Genomic DNA, 21,142 nt, shown 5'->3' on the forward strand with positions numbered 1-21,142 from the left:
CACATTCCCCCCTGTAAAATAGTGCTTCTATCTGTGCAAATACAGCCTATCTCATGAGTAATTTGTCCTCAGTTAAGCCTCTTGTCTTGATTACAACGAAGGCCCTTTTATACACTTATTTTGTTTCTTTAAAAATAGATATACAGAACATTGGGAAAAGGGACAAGGCAGGCTGTTCAGTGTGCCATATTTTGTATATGTCTCTTTAGCGGGAGGTCAATGTGTATGAAGCTGCCTGTGGGTCTCCATGGCGACCTTGGTCTTGGACAGTTGCCTGCAGAGTGGCCTGCTCACAAAACACCATGCCCTGATGAATTATTTAGCTCTACTGAGAAAAATATAGCAACAGGCTCCTAGCGAGTGACTGAGGAGAACAGTAAGGTGACATCAGTATGCTTAGGCTGATGTGTTCCGGGGTTCTCATCAGCTAACAGGATGATGAGTTTGCTTTTCTTTTATTAGAGCTTCACTGTTTGTGTTTATCTATGAAGTATCCCCATATTTTGTCAGTGAGAATGAATAGAAGACTGCATAATATTCATTCTGTTGCCTGTCAGTCTTCTTTCTTTGATATTAGTCTTATAATTATCTTGGAACGGTTTCAATGATTTTGTTGATCATCTTTTTTTATGATATGTCACCATAGACCGTGATTATACCAAATGATGAAGGCAGAGTTTTGTGTATCATACAGCATGGGGAGATCCAGAAATTAATAGTGCGCAATGTCACAGTCGGATGTTTGCGGGTTGTTTTTTTTTAAATAATTGTTTTATTATTTTCAAAAGGATTTTGTCCCAAATGCATATGCACAAGCTGAGGATTTGTTGAAGCATTTGCCTACAGTGAGTAGAGTTAAAATAAAACAAAATAGGAAAGATATGATTATTTCTAGCCTTATTCCCTCTTATAAGTAGTGCTGGGCAACATTTTTTGGACTCATGGTTTATTTGCTAAAACATGTAGATTGATTCAGCCTGAAGCTATTCATACATTTGACAGGAATTAATCAAATACTTTTGGCAAAAACATTTTTTTCCAGGATTTAGATGCCATTGGCAAAATGGCACCAGGAATAGGAGGTAATGGGGCCCACCTTATGACTGTTAGTCCAGTGTTTAACGTACTCACTGGGATGTGGAAAGCATAGCATTAATTCTATCATCTGCCTAATGCAGAGAAGAAATTTGAACATGGGTCTTCTAAGTCTCAGGAGAGACTAGGCTATGGAAGAATCTAGTGTGGGTCTGCCTTAATCTCTCCTGTTGAAGCTTTTATACCTTTATGAATAATAAACTAGTCCTTGGAGTTGAACTTGGCTTTCCCACATCCCAGGTGAGCACCTGGCCACTAGGCTGTTCTCAAAGTATGCTTATGGTCTCCTGACTATTCATTGTCATTCATTATGGCATTCATAGTCATTCATAATGACAATGAATAGTCAGTTGTTATGGGTTGAACAACGTGTCTCATTCAACCCCAAAGGAGTTTTTTGATTTGCTGACTTTTTTAAAAATTTTCAGATTTGGTTTGAGTCAAATCAGTGGGTTTTCTTTTTAAAACTGCCGATGAACTGAAATAACAGTTATTCACTGAGCTTTCATTATTAGTATAGGGAATATCTGCTCAAACCAGTAACACGGGGGTGGGGGTGGGGGAGGAAGAGAGACGGAAGGTAATACATACATTTAACTGCATGTACTGTGTGCGTGAAGGCACTCCTGACTTGCGCACAAATTTTGTGGATGCACTTTTTGAACTTTTGGGTCAGATTCAAAATGTTGTCTTATGCCGCGATTGTGCAAAGAATTACGTATGTCCATAAGTGTCTGCAGTACCCGGCCATAGTTATCTCCAAGAGACTCAGAAAGCCAAAGTACAAAGGGAGTTGAGGGTTTACTTCCTTCGGGAAAAGTTGTGTATTTTATGCTGCTGCTAAACAAATCCCTGTTTCATTTGCAAAAAGTGATCAGTGCTAAGGGTCGTTTTACCTTATCCCTCTATAATTTTACAGTAGTGATGTGACGGGTTGCAGGATCCGCCCCTGAAAAGATTATAAATTAGCTGTGTGAGAGACAGAGGGGGATACAGCCTTTGGGAAAGTAACATTCTCTCGGTTGAATCCAGGCTCTGGTAGTTTGTTGCTTATGTCATTTTTTTTTTGATTATATGCATTACCCTTGGAAGAAAGCCCTATTGACCGTTCTCTGTTCTGTTTCTGTTGTTCCAGTCCATCAGCTTACAAATGCATCTTGCTTTGCATCTTTGCATCTTTCTCAGTTTATTGTTCCTTGGTCCATAGACAAGTAGACTCTGGCTGAGGAGGAATTAAAAGTTAAGTGAGATCTAATATTATAAAAATGGGATAAAATGCACACAAATAAGATTATGGAATAGCAGTGCAATTATGTGTCGACATATATAATATACACAGTGAATATAAAGCATATACATTAAAAACAGCAGATGCACACTTCATGTAACCCTTCAAAATTCTGAAGTATTTACTTTATTTTCAGTAGGATCTTCCTGTCGATCATGTATGGCTTTCTATGAGCTGCAAGGTTTCCTTCAAACTCTGTATTCTTTTGCGTATTGAAACTGGTATCACTTTGCATTAGTGTGGTCATGTCAGAGAATCAGTCTATATATCAGTGTCAATTTCAATGTATGAATGTGAAAATGGTATTCTGAGCTGATTTTCCACCAGTTTAAGAATCTTCTTTCTTGATCATATAGAACAAAGAAACAATCTCCCCATTTTATATGATATGCATAACACTAACTAAAGTAAGGTCGTATCCATGGAAGGACATAAGGAGTAAGGAGCTCACCAGATCAGTATATTGATATGAAGTAAGTCAATCTAATAATCACACTCTGCATTTTGGTTCAATCATGGGCCATTAGTGAAAATAAAACATGCAGCAATTTGGTGAAGGAAATTTTTTAGCTCCTAAACACTTCAAGAAGTCACATATCAAAAATCTCTTTAGCATGTCTCACATCTCTGCAGACGCCAGCCTCAAATAAAAATCAAGTAATACACAGCCCAGTTATAAGCTAATAAATACAAGTCTTCGAGCAGCTTACAAAATAAGTGTGAAGATGCATGGTACACTTCAAGCACAGACAGTTAATGATACTGAAAAGAAATGTAATTTTTATTGGATAAACATAATACAGTTGTTGAACACTACAGCACAGGAACACAAATATCTTCAACAAGCACACAAATATCTGACCTACAAGGAAACTAAAATTCCACTACTTTCTTTTCAATCATCCACAGGCACTGTCCCCTTGATTTTTTCGTTACTACTTAGCTTTTCAATTTGGGTTCTCTCCTTTTTATAGGAAATTTTCCCAGCATGCTCTATTGTAGGAGCTGCCTTTTAAATCTGGAAGGGGCAAACAGATGGAGCTATAAGATGCTCTGAAAGCTAATTGTTGTAGCTTCCATATTCATTTGTTTTAGCCAGTAAGTACTTTCGGTCATTCTTGAGGAGATGGAGGATCTGCATATTTGCAAAGATTATATTTAATTTACAAAGTACTTTGGTAGCTTTATTGTCGGTGGTGGACACTGTCATCTTAAATTTAGCCTAGCATTTAAGTGTTATGCAAAAAATTTATATAAAACTTAAATCAAATTGAAATGCTTTCATACATTTTCTAGAATCCAGTGAAAACAATTGTTTGCAAAAGTAAAATACAATAAATATTTTACAGAAACTCAACTGCAACACTGAGAATCTGAATGTGAAAGTGACTTTAAACACTGATGAAACTGGTTTGATTGAATTTCATTGAATAATCTGAGAAAAATCCAGAAGATAATCAAAGAGCCTAAAGGATAACAAATAGTCTGAGCTTTTAATATTCTGTTAATAATACAGTTAACAAAATATGTTTGTTCCAGCATATGTTTTTCAAGTTGGTGGTATCTCTTTAACAGTCCTGAAGTGTTGCACCAATCTTTGGCAACAGACATTCAAGGCTGTTGACCTGGCAAAAGCCTCAGTCCAAAAGACATGAGCTGATATCACAGCAACCTCAATACTTTTGATTATTAACCAAGAAATAACCATGTTTATGGTATGGAAGATGACCGTCTCTTCCAACTCAAAGAGTTGGACAAACATGAAATTCTAAAAATTATTTCTGCAGATGAATAAGGTGGGTTTTTGGCTCTGGTGAATCAGCATTTCTGTTAGGAAGAAGAGAATATTTGAATAAAGTCTCCTGATGAAATCCTAGTCCTACTGAAGTCAATAGGAGATTTTCCCTTGATTTCAGTAGAGGCAGGACTTCACACTCCATGTTCAAGCAGCTCTCTATGTTAGGCACCTGTGAATCTTGATCATAATGCTTTTGTGAATATGTTGAATGTATTGCTAACTGGCTCATGTGTTTTTGGAAGTCAGGTGTGTGGTATCAGAAATTCTTACAGCCTTAAAATACTAATCATACTAATATTTTCATACAATGACAGTCAACCTGTGGAACTCCTTGCCAGAGGATGTTGTGAAGGCCAAGTCTATAATTCAAAAAAGGGTTAAAAAAAGAACTAGATAAGTTCATAGATAGGTCCAGGCTGGGCAGGGATTGTGTCCCTAGCCTCTGTTTGTCAGTAGCTGGGAATGGGCAACAGGGGTTGGATTACTTGGTGATTACCTGTTCTGTTAATTCCCTGGCATTTGCCACTGTCAGAAAACAGGATACTGGGCTAGATGGACTTTCGGTCTGACCCAGTGTGACCGTTCTTATTTTCTTATGTAATATACCAATAAATAAAAAGTGATGTGCAGACAGTTAAAAAGTATAATTTAGTATTGAATTACAATGTTTTCTACTTTTTCTCCTTTGTTCTCTTCTGTTGTTATTTTCAGTCCAAATATTTGGAACAAGAACAAAGGATAGTAATAAAAGAAACATGAGGTTTGCACATCGTTAGTTTTCAATTAAAGTTTAATTAAGAGTTACTATAGGATTCAATTACTTTTTTATTTGTTCTAAAGCAGACATATTTTGGGCTCACTGTAAATTAAATAAATACATTCCTTTTCAAAAACACTCAAGTTACCTGTAAGATAAAGAGAAATTTCTGTTCAACATAATAGTTAAAAAACCAAATATCTAATTGTAGAGAACATTTTTTGGTGAATGTTTTCTCATCATGTATACACTTTCTGAAACAAAGAGCATTTCTGTAAGTCAGTATTTAAAAACTGTCAGTTCCTACTCAGATACAACTCTTATTTAATAAGAATGTTATACTGTTATATCTGCCACTTGCACCAGTGTACACAAGAAGATAATTTTGCCCTAATTGACTTCTATGGGATTTGGCCCAATGTCCTTAAATTTAAGAGTGAATTGAAAGAAAATACGCTAATTAACATTTAACCAACTGCATGATCTCATAGCTTTGCTGAAGCAGAAGACTGCAATCCATAATTTAAGAGTATGTAATGTAGTCTCTTTAGTTTTAGGCAATTAAAAACAAGGTTATTTAAGAAATACATTGCATATTAGTCAAGCTAGCCTTTAAAAACCCAGTGCATTTGGAATGTGGGAGAAAAAGTTTCTATTGTAAATCATGACTCAAAAAGGGGCACTTAGAATTTTTATTTTTATGTGCAGTGAACCTTGTCTCCTTTAAAAGCTGATTAGCTTAATCCTCATCTGGAATTTTCTATCAGATTGAGTTGAATATTTGCATAAATAAAATTGAGAAAAGGAAGCATAGAATTACTCTCATATCTCATTTTAGCTTCTGTAAAGACTGTAGAATTATTCCTTGAGGAGGATGAGCACATGAGGCAAAAGTTGCTGTGGGGTCAATTTGAGGATTAACATACAAAGTTTAAATTTATGTTATTGGTATTTAGAATGGAAACAAAGTTTAGGCCACATTCTGTACCACTGAACAGCCCAATGTTCAGTTGTGGTGGCCTAGGTCGAAAATAGTTGTGGCAATGCACTTTGTAGCATTCTGTTTACCGATCGTTGTCATTATGATAAATATTCTTATTAGCTATTTCCTAAACAGAAGTGTTAAAGTTTAAATTAATCCACATATCTCAGTTACTCATCACGATTAAACCTGAAATGGATAAATGTAGACTAACTGCAAGAATATTGATCACTAAAAAATGCATTTGTAAAGGTTTGGCTTGAAATTCCTTAAAGCTAAATGGTGTAAAGAATATAAATGATAAAAGGATATTACAGCAGAAGTTCCCAAGCTCTGGTTCATGGACCACACTGGTAGTGTGTAGAGTAAAGAAGTATGGGCTGGATGAATGCACTATAAGGTGGGTAGAAAGTTGGCTAGATTGTCAGGCTCAACGGGTAGTGATCAATGGCTCCATGTCTAGTTGGCAGCCGGTGTCAAGTGGAGTGCCCCAGGGGTCGGTCCTGGGGCCGGTTTTGTTCAATATCTTCATAAATGATCTGGAGGATGGTGTGGATTGCACTCTCAGCAAATTTGCGGATGATACTAAACTAGGAGGAGTGGTAGATATGCTGGAGGGCAGGGATAGGATACAGAGGGACCTAGACAAATTGGAGGATTGGGCCAAAAGAAATCTGATGAGGTTCAATAAGGATAAGTGCAGGGTCCTGTACTTAGGACGGAAGAACCCAATGCACCGCTACAGACTAGGGACTGAATGGCTAGGCAGCGAAGGGCAACAAAAATGATTAGGGGTCTGGAACACATGACTTATGAGGAGAGGCTGAGGGAACTGGGATTGTTTAGTCTGCAGAAGAGAAGAATGAGGGGGGATTTGATAGCTGTTAATGATCATCAATTCAGAAGCCAGAGGTAATATGGGTAGCTGTCTTCTGTTTTTTCATTTTCTGCTTTGCCAGATATATCTGAAACTATTCTTCTTGCAGGACTTAACTTCTAGAAAGGCTTCTCTACGCTAAAATGCTGTATTGCTTTGACTTCACTAATATTGTTAAAGTGGTACAACCTTCTAGTATAGGCACAGTTATATAGGTATAAAGGTGCTTTATACCAGTATAGATATTCCTGTTTAGGAAGGGAAATAAGCTATATTAGTATAAGACACTTTTATACTGATTATCCATACCAGGGGCTGTACCAGAATAGCTGTTCTGATAGAAATGGCACAACCTCCTCCCCCGCCCCCCTCCACCGCCCCACTGAAATAGTTACCCTGACGCAAAAGCTGTTGGCCTTGGGGTCTTCCCTGAGCACAATCTGCCAGTTGTGATGAAAAATGTGGTGCCCTGGAATAATCTGCAAAACATGTTAGTAAGATACCTAGGTTTTTATGTAAAGAAATATTTATTTCCTGTTGTGCAGAATTTGAGTGCAGAGTTGGCAATTGTTTGTTTCCATTCATGTGGTGTTTGCAGATCTTTGGTTTCATCTGAAAATATTTCTTCTTCATTCTGGGTTAGGGGGAAAGTCTAGATAATTTAGGGGCTGTTTGTAAATTGTTCCTCAATATATAGCCTCGTCCAGAAATATTGTTTGCAATTATTGTTGTTCTTGATAGTGTGTAAGTAGTAATAATATGATAATTAACTGTGTACTTAGCTTTTCAAATAGTTGTGTGCACATAAAGGAAACACTTTTTAAAAGAATTAGTCCAGCTCCCACTAGCGAAAGTACAACTTCTTCAGTGCAGATATCTGAGCCTGCCCTATTTGACCACTGACATCTGTGTGTGCAGTTGATGGAGTCTGACACTTCTGTGCACAGGTGATCACATTTATAAGTGGAAATCTCATATTGGAAAGTTATTTGTCTTTCAGCCCCTTGTGGATTGGGGGTTCAGTGTCCGGGGAACCTTGTTTGAGTTCTTTCTGTTCCTCACTCTCATTGTGGAGGGAGAACTTCTACTTGATTGGGGTGGCCACTTTGTCTCCATGAGACAGGGGGTTAGTTGATGAACGCCAAAGTAAAATGGTCAATATTTGTCAAATGCTGGATTTCAGTATTCCTTGGCCTCCTATTATAACAGTAGCAATTCTAATATTGCATGATAGATATTTGTGAATTCAAAATTCACAGCTCTCATTTTGGCAGGAGTATTTGAATTCTTTCTGTTTTTAAGGTGAATATGAATTTTGCAAAGCTTATTGGACTCACATCTTCCACTCAGTTGTGGATTGTTATAGCCCCGATTCAGGAAAGTACTGAAGCAAGTGGTTAAAGTTTTGTCTCCAGAGGATTTAAGGAAAGGCTTAAAGCTCTGCAGGGCTTAAGTGCTTTGCTGAGATGGGGCTCATCAGTGCAGTTTGCACTCCATTTTTGTATCCGTGTGCTTTACCTCTAAAACGTTTGTTCCTTTTGTTGATTTCACAAACATCTTGTGATGAATTTATATGGTTTCATAAACTCTGATTTTCTCAAACATTTTTTTACATCACTGCTTATCAGCTAAAGTGGAGTTTAAAGGGAACATCTATTACTGTCTGCCTCACTCTGAATTGTGAATGCTGACAGCCCAGAATGAAAGATGTGCCTTACAAAACTGTTCCCTTTAATGGTAAGAAAGGTATATGAAAGGCTCAGTCCTGCAAACACTTAACTGTGGGCCATGATGCTTAGTACCATGTGCAAATATTGCACTGGTTAGTATAATAAATGCTTGCAGGTCTGTTGTGGTCCATATTATGATTACAACAACCTTAATGCAAAGTAGCTCCACTGACATACAAGAGTTGGGAGGAGCTCTCTGCATTAGGTGCTTTACAGAGAATGGAGCTAGTAAGTGAATATGAGCACTAATCATAGTGGGAGCTCACTCCTGGATACATTCTTCCTTTTGGCTTTTCTGATGGGGATGCAAGGAGCCTCCTACCCTTTTGTGCCCATATACTGAGCTGGGCATACTGTAGTCCTTGTGCTCTCCTGCTCCTATCTATTCCAAATACTGGTTCTCTCCCAAAATCTGGTGCAAGCTGGTTGCAGGGTGTGGTGGATAGCTCTTGTCAGGTTCCTTTGTCAGCACTGAGAAATAAATTAATCTCTCACTTTTCTATTCTAGTCTACATTGATTCTTATACAATACTTAACACAATATCCTTCAACAGTATGTTAAACTAACAGTGCAAACGTATTCCAATGATATCTCGGGAGAGAGACAGAGAAACAAGACAATCCAAGATGAAACTTTAAAGGGGCCTTCTCTCTATTCCTGTATGGAAGTTCCTGTGGAGCAGATGTGACAGTCACACTGCAACCTGTCATCTCAGTGTGATTCTGACACCTCAGAGAGCAGCTTCAGACTGTCCCATCTGCTCCATGGTAGGCTCCCTTAGATGAAAGGCGAGAGAGATTCTCCTCAGAATTTTAGCTCGTTTGTTTTTCTTCTCTTCAGTCTCACTGCAGCTTGTGTTCACACTCCACTCTCTGCCCTCTTTTGCCCTCCAATCTTTACTCTCCCTGTGTTCCTCTCATTCTCTCCCTCCTTCCATTCCTTTTATCTTCTCCGGTCCAGTCTTCATTTCCCTTCTCTTTCTTTCCCACCTCCCAGCAAGGGCTGGGGCCACAATCTGTCCTTCCTGTGGCACTTCATGTAGAGTAGGGAAAGGGTTTTAGGGATGCTCAGTCCAGTGGACTTCTGGGATCCTGGGGGTTTAGTGTGAAGCAATTCAGCCCCCATCTCTGTGCCCTCCAGACATTGAGTCTAGAAGGAAAATGTGCGGGGAGCAATTATTATGGTGATTGGCACTATAGAAAAACCTTAGATAGGAAAGAAAATACAGGAAACTTTGCCCAAGAAGCAACGGCTCTCCTGGCAGAGAAGATGTTGGAATTGCCTTCTTCAGTCCTTTTGAACTCAGATCAAGAGGCAGCAGGACCCAAGTTCACACTTTTTGAAAATGTGATTTAGGGCCCTAGATAAGTGGCTGAAACAGAGAAAATGTGGGTTGCTTATTTTACAGTGATCATGCATTTGCTGGCTAATTATGGTTGGGTTTGGCTTGGCATTCTAGAAAACTAAACTATGAAATGTATAGGAAAAGATAATTTGTGAGTCATTGTAACACCAAGTAAGTCACCAGTTGTTCGAACGAAGGAAATGTGTTCCTGGTTCATTGCTAGTGGTGAGTTATGGAGCAGCCATACTTTATGAAGAGAAGTAGAACTCAGAGAGGCAGCCGTGAAAGTAGCTAAGGACTGTTAACTGGTTCATACTATAGCAATAATAGATGATCCACCATATATGTATACAATATGTTTTTTCCCCCATGCTTGTCTACACACTGGTATGGTGTATATATCCTACCACTTTTCTGAAATGAAATATTCTGCTACACATTAATAATCAAATTTGCTAGAATAGAATAACTCTCCTAGCCAAATAGAGCAGAAAGAGAATTCCTTGAATACATTCGTACCTCTCACTAGCGGTACTGCTCAGCTGTTGAAGATGATTGCTACATAAGAAGGGGAAGGGTGATATTTATGATTCTATAATTCTTACATTTCTCTTTTGGAAACAGTAGTTATAGAAAATAAATAATAAAAGGTTTTAATCAGAAAAATATAAAAATATATCTTTAATAATTACTTTATATTAATTCATAAGCATGGGAGGGCAGCATAGATGAGTTTTCTGAGTGCTGTGGTGAGTAGGTAAATGAGTGTAGGGGGATTAGAGGGAAAATTGCACAATAATTTTCTTTAACTCTTGCGAATTTTGAACAGAGCAAGCAAGATACATTTTGCTTTCTTTGAATTTTTTTAGGGTTGTTAATCTTCTGCAGAGTTTCTAAGGTTGGCAGAAGAAGATTTGTTCCAAAATCTTTGGGACCTTATGTGTATGTGATGTGAAGCCAAATAATTCCACATTACAGAAAATTTTGGGGGTATATTTTTCCTTTCAAAATAAAACCCTTAGAAATCACACTTTTTGAAAAAGTGTTAAAAGCACACACAGCTCAGGGGATGACAAAGTGAATGTTGCCTATTGGACATCAATTCTGCCCTCTTGTAAATACTCATTACCAAACAGTCTAATTGCATGATCTCGCATGCAATGTGATGTACATTTTTCTTGGAACCTGAGATACACATGTGCAGTATCTTGTCATATTTTTCATCCTTTCACTAATTTCTTTGTTAGAATGGTGCAAAGTCCAATGTCTTTACTGACAGACGTTTATATCCAACAAGCTCCCTCCGCTCTCAGGTAAGCATTTTAACATTTGAAAGCTAGATTGTGCCACTCCAGGAGCAGTGCAAGGAAGGAATCAGGAATGAGAAGCATGACTCTTTTTGCTCCCTTGCTCTTGCTCCAGAGGTGTTAATATTACAATACTCAGATGCACTGGACATCACACAAATGGGTGTGTAGTCAAGGCACCATCTCCTCCCATCACTCCTCATCCACCTGCTATTGGGGAGGGAGTAACGGATATATACTTAAACCTGTGGATCCTAGGGTTGAGCCAGGCTGCACATGAGTGTGTGTGGTGGGACTGCAGGCTCTTACTCCTGCATGAGTGTGCAGCCGGCCCTTGGTCAGTGGTAGGAGTGGTCCGAAATTTTCGGACAAAACAAAGTTTAGTTGGAAAATTTCAGTTTGTCAAGCCTGAAATGATTAGCCTGAAACACCTGTGTTCAGCAAATTTTTGGTGCATCCCGAATCCTGGTGGGCTGTGGTAGAGTCAGGTGCTTTTATGGTCTGTGGCTTGGGCAGACACATCAGGGGACAGATTCTGTACTGGGGACTCCAGTGCCTCTAGGGCCTGTGGCTCAGGGGCAGACCATATGGCAAGTCTTCCAGGGTTTCCGGGCCCCTTGCTGTGTAACCCAGGACCTGGAATCCCTTGGGAGACTCAGCTTGATCCCGGGCCGGAGCCTGGAAATCCTGGGCACCCTGACTCTAACCAGGGCTTGGCTCCTGGCTCCACAGCAGGGAGCTTGGAAGCCTTCAGAACCCCAACTCAAGTCAGGGCTTGCAGGCTAACTGCTGTAGAGCTGAGAAACATAAGTTCCTGGAATGGTGTCCCATGGTCTGTGGCTCCGAGATAGACTGGCCTGGGAGTTCGTTTTCTTTTCTCCCAGTTCAGGCTCTGAAATTATAAATCAGTTATTCACCCAGCTCTGGTCAGCAGCAGCCATACATATGCTTTTTAATTAGCAGCACAACCTTCTTTAGGTGTGTGTTCAAAGCTGCAAACGTAGGCCCCAGCAGCTGCAAAGTCAAGCTTCAGTCTCATATAGGGATCTGTAAGTGTGGGCTCTTATGCCCATGCATATGGGACCTTTACTGAATGAGGTTCCTACATTGAAAATATTTGCTAATACATTTGTACTCTTATTACATTTTGCCATATTTAATCAGTGTTACTGTACATAATAGAACCTAGAAGGGAATATGAGAAAGTCTCTGGTGATATCACTGAATATGGGGCATGTGTTTTGGATAACATATTTTTACATTTATTTTGCTATGATATTGTCTATTTGAACCTCCTGGATTATAAATCCTAATATACTCTGACTAACCCATCTGAAATATCCTGAGTAATTATTTTTGGACTTGCGCAGTTTTTCACTTATAGTGGAATTGTACAGTTTCTCTCTGTTATATATGAGACAGCATTGCTCTGGCGTGTGGAATGTTTCATGTTTGTCAATGCAGTAAAGCTATGACTGAAATATTGGTTGCCACTGAAGAATTTTTGCAAACTTTAATCTCAGAGGTTCCATTAGGTTGCTTCTTTGCTAATTATATCTGGAAATGGAGGCACATCTCATTCCATTTCAATGGTAAATTGAATGAATGGGTTCAGGATTTTAATCATGGTACGAGAAAGTAACACATTCTGTTTTTATAGATAAAGGGATATTTTGGGTGCTAGTTGGGGCTGTATATCAAAATAAAGCAGGTACAAACACAATAACAATCTATTCAGCTGTTTGAGAACTGCTCATTAGCTCTTTGTATGGGTGGGAGTAAATGTGATGTAAAAATATTTAGGATCTGTCTTTAAAAGAATATTAAGCCTGTTTATTATTTTTAATAATAATAGGGCCAGATCCTGCAAAAACATAATACCAAGCATAGTGCTCGCTAACATGTGTGTCCCTTGAGAAGTTGGTTCCATGAGCAGGGATAGCCTGCACCATAGTATTTTAGTCCATTTCTTGAATTTCCGGCTTCCTGACAGTAGAAACAGTTGCAGTGAGAGAAAGACAAGAGATAGCAACTATAACACAAAGAACAAAGCTGAATTATATGTATGACTTGATTAATTCCTCCTGAACAGAAAAGATTTTCTAAAAATTAATGAAGCTGCTCTAGGCATCTTAATGGCATTTTGAAATCTGTTCTCCTATATGTATCACCTATTTAAGGAAACTTAAAGGGTGAAAATGTATTACTTCATTTTGCAGTTCTTATGAAGCCCTTACTTGAGCAAAACTCCCATTCATTTTAACAGGGTAAGTGGCAATTTTGCCTGAGTAAGGAAAGCATACTTTGGCTCATTATTTTACAGGAAAGAGTTTGCGGTAGACAATTGATCTGCTTCATGTTTAAATGAGAAAAAATGCTTTATTAAAATGCATTGGGCACTGCTTAACATTTTCTGTCCAGTTTCACCTGCTTTCAAATGTAAATTGCAAGCACTTTGATGAATGGATTGAAAGGTTGTCTAGCATCACCAGAGCTTTTGTTTCTGAATTATCTGCTGAAAAGCTATTTTGTAATTTCCTAAAAAGAAACTCAACAATTAATAAAAAACATATATTCCTTTTTCTTCTACGGAAATACTAGCTCCAGGGTCAAATTGTGCCCTTAGCTAACTAAAGTAAGTCAAAGTGTAAATCTATTATCAGTGTCATTACTCTGGATTTATACTGGTGTAACTCAGGGCAGAATTTAGTCCATACATGGTCAACTTGGAGAAGAGCATTCTGATACCTGTGAAGATGAGCTACCTAGGTGCCTTTAGAAGAAAAGGAGTACTTGTGGCACCTTAGAGACTAACCAATTTATTTGAGCATGAGCTTTCGTGAGCTACATCTGATGAAGTGAGCTGTAGCTCACGAAAGCTCATGCTCAAATAAATTGGTTAGTCTCTAAGGTGCCACAAGTACTCCTTTTCTTTTTGCGAATACAGACTAACACGGCTGTTACTCTGAAACCTGTCTAGGTGCCTTTATTGATATGACATGGGAATTGAGTACTTATTGGAAGAAAGACTGCACTAGATTCAAGTCCTAGTCAGATTAACCCCAGGCAAACCTGTCCCTGAGGTAAAAATTATCACTTGCAGTACATGCTTTTCCTAGACCTGGTGTTTTCATATCTAGATCTCATTATGTGGGGTAGGTTCCTTACAAAGTTCCTTACAGGTTCCTTAATTGTTCATTCTGGTTGTGGACTTTAGAGGGGCTAGGAAATCAAGGTCTTTTCTTGTCCATTAATAAGAGACATTGATTTGGTAGCTATACAGAGAGAAAATGATGAAAGGAATCCCCCTGCTACACTGCATTTGCCTTACTGTGACTTGGGATGCAGATTTTGTATTTGCTAAGGGACATGCTCAGAGTGTGAAGGAGCTTACAGCCAAATGTCCCTAAGGGAAAGCAGACTTCATACTGACTTTCTGGAATTCTGGGCAGTCCATTTCATTCTGTTAAGATTCTTGAAAAAATGCCATACAAATATTTGATAGAAATGACAGAGAAATTGATCAAAATGACTATCACTTATCAGTAAAGGCCATGCAACACAAGACTTCCAGTACAGAAGCCCTTATGAGGCTCCCTTGGGAGGAGTAAAACTTAGACCTTTTACTGAGGTACATAAAGTCAGGGGACAGATTTAATTAATTCACCCTTAGAGAGTGATGGTTCTCATCTGATTTCAGAAATCTCTGAGTGAGAAATATTGGACAGCTCTGTGAGTGACTGGTGATATAATGATTTTAAATATTAATAAGTTCACAAAGCCCCTAGAAGAATCTACATTATTGACATTATGACTTCAATGGGAGTTGCGGGGTGCTCAGCAGTTTTAGCATATAAAGAGACCGGACACTTTTTTGGGAGCCTAACTTCAAGCACCTATTTAGAAAAAAATCTTAGGTGAACATATTTAAGAGAGGATTGGCCGGGTTCATGGGTGCATGGGTGTAGCAAGGAGGAATAAATGTCACACCTTCTGTGGTTGAATTTTGACCACTCTTCCTTCTGGAATTTCCAGGAGTACTGGACAAACTGCAGTCTCTAAACTACAAGATAGACTCTTGCTGCTGAGTGCTAGTGAAACCAAGGTCTTTGATTGAGTGGGTCCAGTCCATTTTTAACACAAATAACCAATGCCTTCCTGCAGGATTCCACAAAGTGGTTGTTGGGTCCTTGTGCCTCAGGAACCATGTGTTGTCATTGGCAGTCTCATTTCTCATCACTGAGTTTTGAACTTTCAGCTTTTGAGCCAGATGACTGAAGTGGTGGTGAACAGTGACAAAATATCTCTAGCGTCCCCGATCCCTACTAGTCTGCTTTAGGCATGGCCATGAGAGAGACATCTGGTGTTATCTTGTCCGGTTAGCTTCTCTGGTGATATAGACCAGCTCTCCCACATTGATTCTATTATCATCTGTCAACATTCTTTGATACACTTGCCCATGAGATAACACAATTCACCTGTGAACTCTCGCAGTAATGGATGGGGTTGTTCTTCATTATCTCCATTCCTTTGAGAGAGGAAGAGAGAGATGGCTGCTAGAGAAAAGATGTTATGGGTTTCAGTGCATCAATAAGAAGGAATTCAAATATTTGGTATTATTAGACTCTGATGGTGCAGTCTCTCCTTTTCTGGTGCCTGTTTGAGATAGAGGTTCTCTTCTCTCCCTCTCGCTCACTTTCTTCCTCCAATAGTGGATTTCATTTGTGGTACTTCTGTTAACAGATTTTCATAGGAAACTAGGCAGGGATTGGTGGGTTGGGGGCGGGAGGGGAAAGCAGAAAGGGAAGGGAGTAGGTAGGTAGGCAGGCAGGCAGGGAAAAGGCACTCCACTGGAAGATCTTCTGTTTTGGAGATTACATCTCTTCTCAGTTTGCCCTGGCCTGGGGTTGATGACCTTCAAAGTCCATCAATGCTCTCACCTTTTTGTTAATGGAAAGCTGATTGTGAAGGAATGCTGTATTCATAGGAACAGATTGAGTAACTTGCAGTTGTCTGGACTATTCCATTGTATTAAATAGAAATAATTCTGGAGATTGGTTTTGATGCAGCCAGTAGTTGACAGCATGTCGTTTACATTGATTTTAATTGTGTTTTAATTAGGTAAATGCACTCAGAAGCTTAGGCAATGGCTGTATGCTATAAACAAGACACAAAATAAAATGTTCTAGGAGCTTCCACTCATCAGGCTGGTTGACAAATATCAGTTTTAGGTTTTATGGAAAAACAATATATACTTATGACAAAAAGAGAACTTTGGAGATACCTCAAAATACACTTTGTATCGACATGCAGGCAGCATGTTGTACATTAAATCCATTATTTCCATCCCACCTTGTGAGTATATCATGAGGTTGCTCATGGTGAAATCACTTAATCATTTGTTTTATAACTTAGAATGACTGAGAGCAGAAGGCCTTATTACATCAGATAAAGTGTTGCTATGTACACCAGATGCCATGCCAATACAAGATACAGAATCTATTGGGACATCCTTCCATATGGTCTGTGGTAAGCTAAACTGATGCTGATGCCCACTGTATTTTGCATTTCTTTGTGAGTGAATGTAAATGTTAAACCTGAGTCATCATTTATTACAGATTTACAATTTATTGCCTTTTTAGATGGCCAGATTAGCTATTGATTTTGGTTAATTCTCTTATTAAGATATTCCATACTATTCTTTCTTATATCTCCCTTACATTCTAAAATATATGTGTATTTTAGCTGCAGAAAATAGCAGTCTTTTCTAAACAGTGTGTTTTTATTCCACGCTGATTATGTTTTGAGTTTTTATGTTCAATTGTTACTGTACATTTCATTTTCTCTGTCTTTCTTGAAAAGCTTGTTCTAGTACCATATAAATGACTGCAGCTGGAGAATTTAATTTAATTCTCTTGGATAGCTCTTCCCTGTTTGATTGTTTGAGGCTTCCAGAATTAACTGTTCATGTTTATTTTTGATTGTTCAGAATCTGATTACTAAAGAGGATTTTAAAAATTCTAAATTATGGGGAGTCAAAAATAGTTTGCTGTAGAATGTCCTTGGCTTTGCTATGCTTACCTTTTTATTTTCTTATAATTGTACTAGTTTGACCACATTGTCAAAAAGTTGTGATGACTTATCCAGCTCAGATAGTTTAGAGTTTTAAATGTCTTCCTGTTTTCTCTAAAACCTTTCATTCCCTCTGCAATGGCTGATGTAGGTGGAGAAAGTTATTTAATTAACCATGTTGCTATAAAAAAAATCTTTGTGCTTTGCTTGCTTTCATTCATCTCATCAAAAATGACGAGTACTCTACTTTGTTATATATGCCAGGTCTACTGAGATTTCAAGGGGATGAGGGGAAGAGAAGGTTTGTAAATGACTCCCACAACATCATTAATGTTCTAACCAGCAATTTCCCCCTGCCCCTCAGTTATTTATCTACAGCTTATTATTTTAAAGTTAAATATAATTGCCAAGTTTAGAAGAGTGCATTTTTGGTGTCATTTCTCACAAGTGGAGTGAATTTTTTTGGCTGGGAGAAGAGAGGTTATTTCCTCCAGGGTGGATATGAGTTTTGACAACTTCTCCCTTCCAGTGCTCTCATTTGGCCACATGCAGAAGGAAAATAGCCTGACCAAAGTATGCCTACTGAAATCAGACAACTTACTTGTTAGTGAAGAGATGACATTTATATCTTGATTCCAAAGGTCCGGGAAAGGTTTTGCCTTCTCTCCTTACAAAGACTTGGGCATCTTTTCTTTTTCATAATGTACACAGCCATCCCACTGTTACCTGATATCCTTGTTGTAAAAATTAAAAAACACTCACTATGGATTCCTAGTTTTTCTTTTTAGTTCCATTTCATATTCTCTATTTTTTCTTCTATGTCTTTGTGCATGTTTCTTTACTCTTGTCCCAGTGTCCACACTATAAGGTGCCATCCTGCAGTATGCCTTCATACTTATCCTGTGCCACCCATGTGTCCAACCGTCCTACCTTCAGTTTCCCACTGATTCTCCACACTTACTTCCCATTGTGCTCTGTTCCCTCCATTCTGTCCTTTCCATTGTGCCCCACCTGACAAGCAACCTCATTCTCTTTCACCTTTACAAAAGTATTCCCAGCTGAGAGAGTTCTGTTAACCTCAAAAATGAGAATTTGGGTTGTTGGTTCTTCAGTATTTGGTGTCCTTCTTGTTCCAGTTGACTCTAGGGATAACCGATGAAACAGGTTTCAAAGTACAACAGAGAAAAGGCTAAGAAAAGTAAGCCCATTATAGGGAGGGATAGCAAAATATACTTCACTGGTGAATTAGAACACTGTTATGAAATTAAAACATGGAACATGCAAACTTCCACTGAGGTGAATTTACAGTGGAAAAACTCCATTGTGGTAAACTGTACTGTTTTAGAAATAAATGGAAACATGCTTTTCTAAACATTTTCCAGGCCTATTATAGCATTAGAGAACCAGCCCTGCTTATCCCAGAACTCATCAGCTAAAGGCAGCTGTATTTGAACCTCTGACCTTAATTTTACTTGACTAGGCTAAACTGTGGCTGATGAGCTACTGAAGAAGTTTAATCCCACAGTCCCAGGTTGCTAAAGCTATTACTGTAGGATTTACCATTTGAAAAATATATTTTTCTATCTGTATCTGATTGCTGAGTCAAATACATACAGTTTAGAGATATACAGAAATTCTGTAAATGTGGTTAACTGCTTCACCAGGACAAATGAAACAGAGTCTGGGTCAGCTTCAGTTTCCTGGTAGAACAGCTAAATTACAGGGAAGATTTTATGTATGCAGTAGGGCTGTCAAACGATTAAAAATTAATCATGATTAATCGCACAATTAATCATGCTTTTAGACAACAATAGAAAACCATTTATTTTAAATATTTTTGGATGTTTACTACATTTTCAAATATATTAATTTCAATTACAACACAGAATACAAAGTGCACGGTGTTCACTTTATATTTATTTTTGATTACAAATATTTGCATTGTAAAAACCAAAAAACAAAAATTTTTCCATTCACCTCATGCAAATACTGTAGTGTAATCTCTTTATCGTGAAAGTTGAACTTAGAAATGATATAATTATGTACAAAAAAACCTGAATTCACAAATAAAACAATGTAAAATTTTAGAGCCCACAAGTCCACTCAGTCCTACTTCTTGGTCAGCCAATCACTCAGACAAACAAGGTTGGTTACAATTTGCAGGAGATAATGCTGCCTGCTTCTTGTTTACAATGTCACCTGAAAGTGAGAACAGGCATTCACAAGGCACTGTTGTAGCTGGCGTTGCAAGATATTTACATGCCAGATGCGGTAAAGATTCATATGTCCCTTCATGCTTCAACCACCTTTCCAGAAAACATGCGTCCATGCTGATGATGGGTTCTGCTTGATAACGATCCAAAGCAGTGCGGACTGATGCATGTTCATTTTCATCATCTGAGTCAGATGCCACCAGCAGAAGGTTCATTTTCTTTTTTGGTGGTTTGGGTTCTGTAATTTTTGCATCAGAGTGTTGCTCTTTTAAGACTTCTAAAAGCATGCTCCATACCTTGTCCCTCTCAGATTTTGGACGACACTTCAGATTCTTAAACCTTGGGTCGAGTGCTTTAGCTATTTTTAGAAATCTCACATTGGTACCCTCTTCGCGTTTTGTCAAATCTGCTGTGAAAGTGTTCTTAAAATGAATATGTGCTGGGTCATCATCGGAGACTGCTATAATATGACATAGATGCAGAATGCAGGTAAAACAGAAGAGGAGACATACAATTCTCCCCCCAAGGAGTACAGTCAAATATTTAATTGATGCATTATTTTTCTAATGAGCATCATCAGCATGGAAGCATGTCCTCTGGAATGGTGGCCGAAACATGGAAGGGGCATACAAATGTGTAGCATATATGGCATGTAAATACCTTGCAATGCCGGCTACAAAAGTGCCATATGAACGCCTGTTCTCACTTTCAGGTGACATTGTAAATAAGAAGCAGGCAGCGATATGTCCTGTCAATGTAAACAAACTTGTTTGTCTTAGCAATTGGCAGAATAAGACGCTGGACTGAGTGGACTTGCAGGCTCTAAAGTTTTACACAGTTTTGTTTCTGAGTGCAGTTATGTAATACAAAAAATCTTCATTTTACACTTTCATGATAAAGAGATTGTACTTCAGTACTTGTATGAGGTGAATTGAAAAATACTATTTCTTTTGTTTATCATTTTTACAGTGCATATATTTGTAATAAAATGTAGAAAAACATTCAAAAATATTTAATAAATTTCAATTGGTATTCTATTGTTATATGTACGGTTAATCGTGATTAATTTTTTTGAGTTAATCGCGTGAGTTAACTGCGATTAATTGACAGCCCTAGTATGTAGCCATGTTGGTCCCAGGATGTTAGAGAGACAAGGTCCGTCAGGCATTATCTTTCATTGGACCAACTTCTGTTGGAGGGAGAGACAAGCTGTAGAGAGTTCTTCGTAGCTCATAAGCTTGTGTCTCTCACAAAGGGAAATTTTATTCCATTTCTGAACATTATACTTTTTTTTATACAAACTCTACTTGAAAAATAAATATTACCACACTGGACAAGCACCAAAAATTCAGAAGTCATTTGAAAGGCATCTTTATCTTTAAAGATAAAGAGAATATCTCTTTAAAGATAAAGAGAATACGATAAGAGAATATGGAGTAAATTAGCACTTCCTGGGTTTGTCCTCAAGGCCATTCCCTTCCCCTCATTCAAATCTCTCCAGAAGACCCACCTCTATTGTGACTCCTACAACTATAAGATTGTGATTATAAGAGAACTTGAGATTGTCTGTATGTGTCATATAATTAAAAAAAAACCAGCCAACATTGTGTTACTAAAATTTTATATTATCAGGATGTAGCCAGTCACCACTTTGGCCTCCATGTTTGTTTGCTGTCC

The 21,142-nt window shown here is 38.2% G+C and overlaps 1 protein-coding gene across 6 annotated transcripts in view; it reads left to right on the forward strand.

Annotated features, from left to right (window-relative positions):
- The window catches only part of MMP16 (matrix metallopeptidase 16), a 251,058-nt gene that overhangs the window by 29,023 nt on the left and 200,893 nt on the right, over window positions 1-21,142 (forward strand). Inside the window, exon 1 of one of the 6 annotated variants that reach the window (XM_073330640.2) lies at window positions 16,607-16,709. The exons of the other annotated variants lie outside the window; for them this stretch is intronic. Within the exon in view, the coding sequence (XP_073186741.1) occupies window positions 16,653-16,709 (57 nt within the window). The 5' untranslated portion in view covers window positions 16,607-16,652. Of the gene's footprint in view, window positions 1-16,606; window positions 16,710-21,142 lie in introns of those variants that run through there. 6 annotated transcript variants of the gene reach the window in all.

This window comes from Lepidochelys kempii, chromosome 2 (genome assembly GCF_965140285.1).
Source record: "Lepidochelys kempii isolate rLepKem1 chromosome 2, rLepKem1.hap1, whole genome shotgun sequence".
In the NCBI taxonomy this organism is placed as follows: domain Eukaryota; kingdom Metazoa; phylum Chordata; order Testudines; family Cheloniidae; genus Lepidochelys; species Lepidochelys kempii.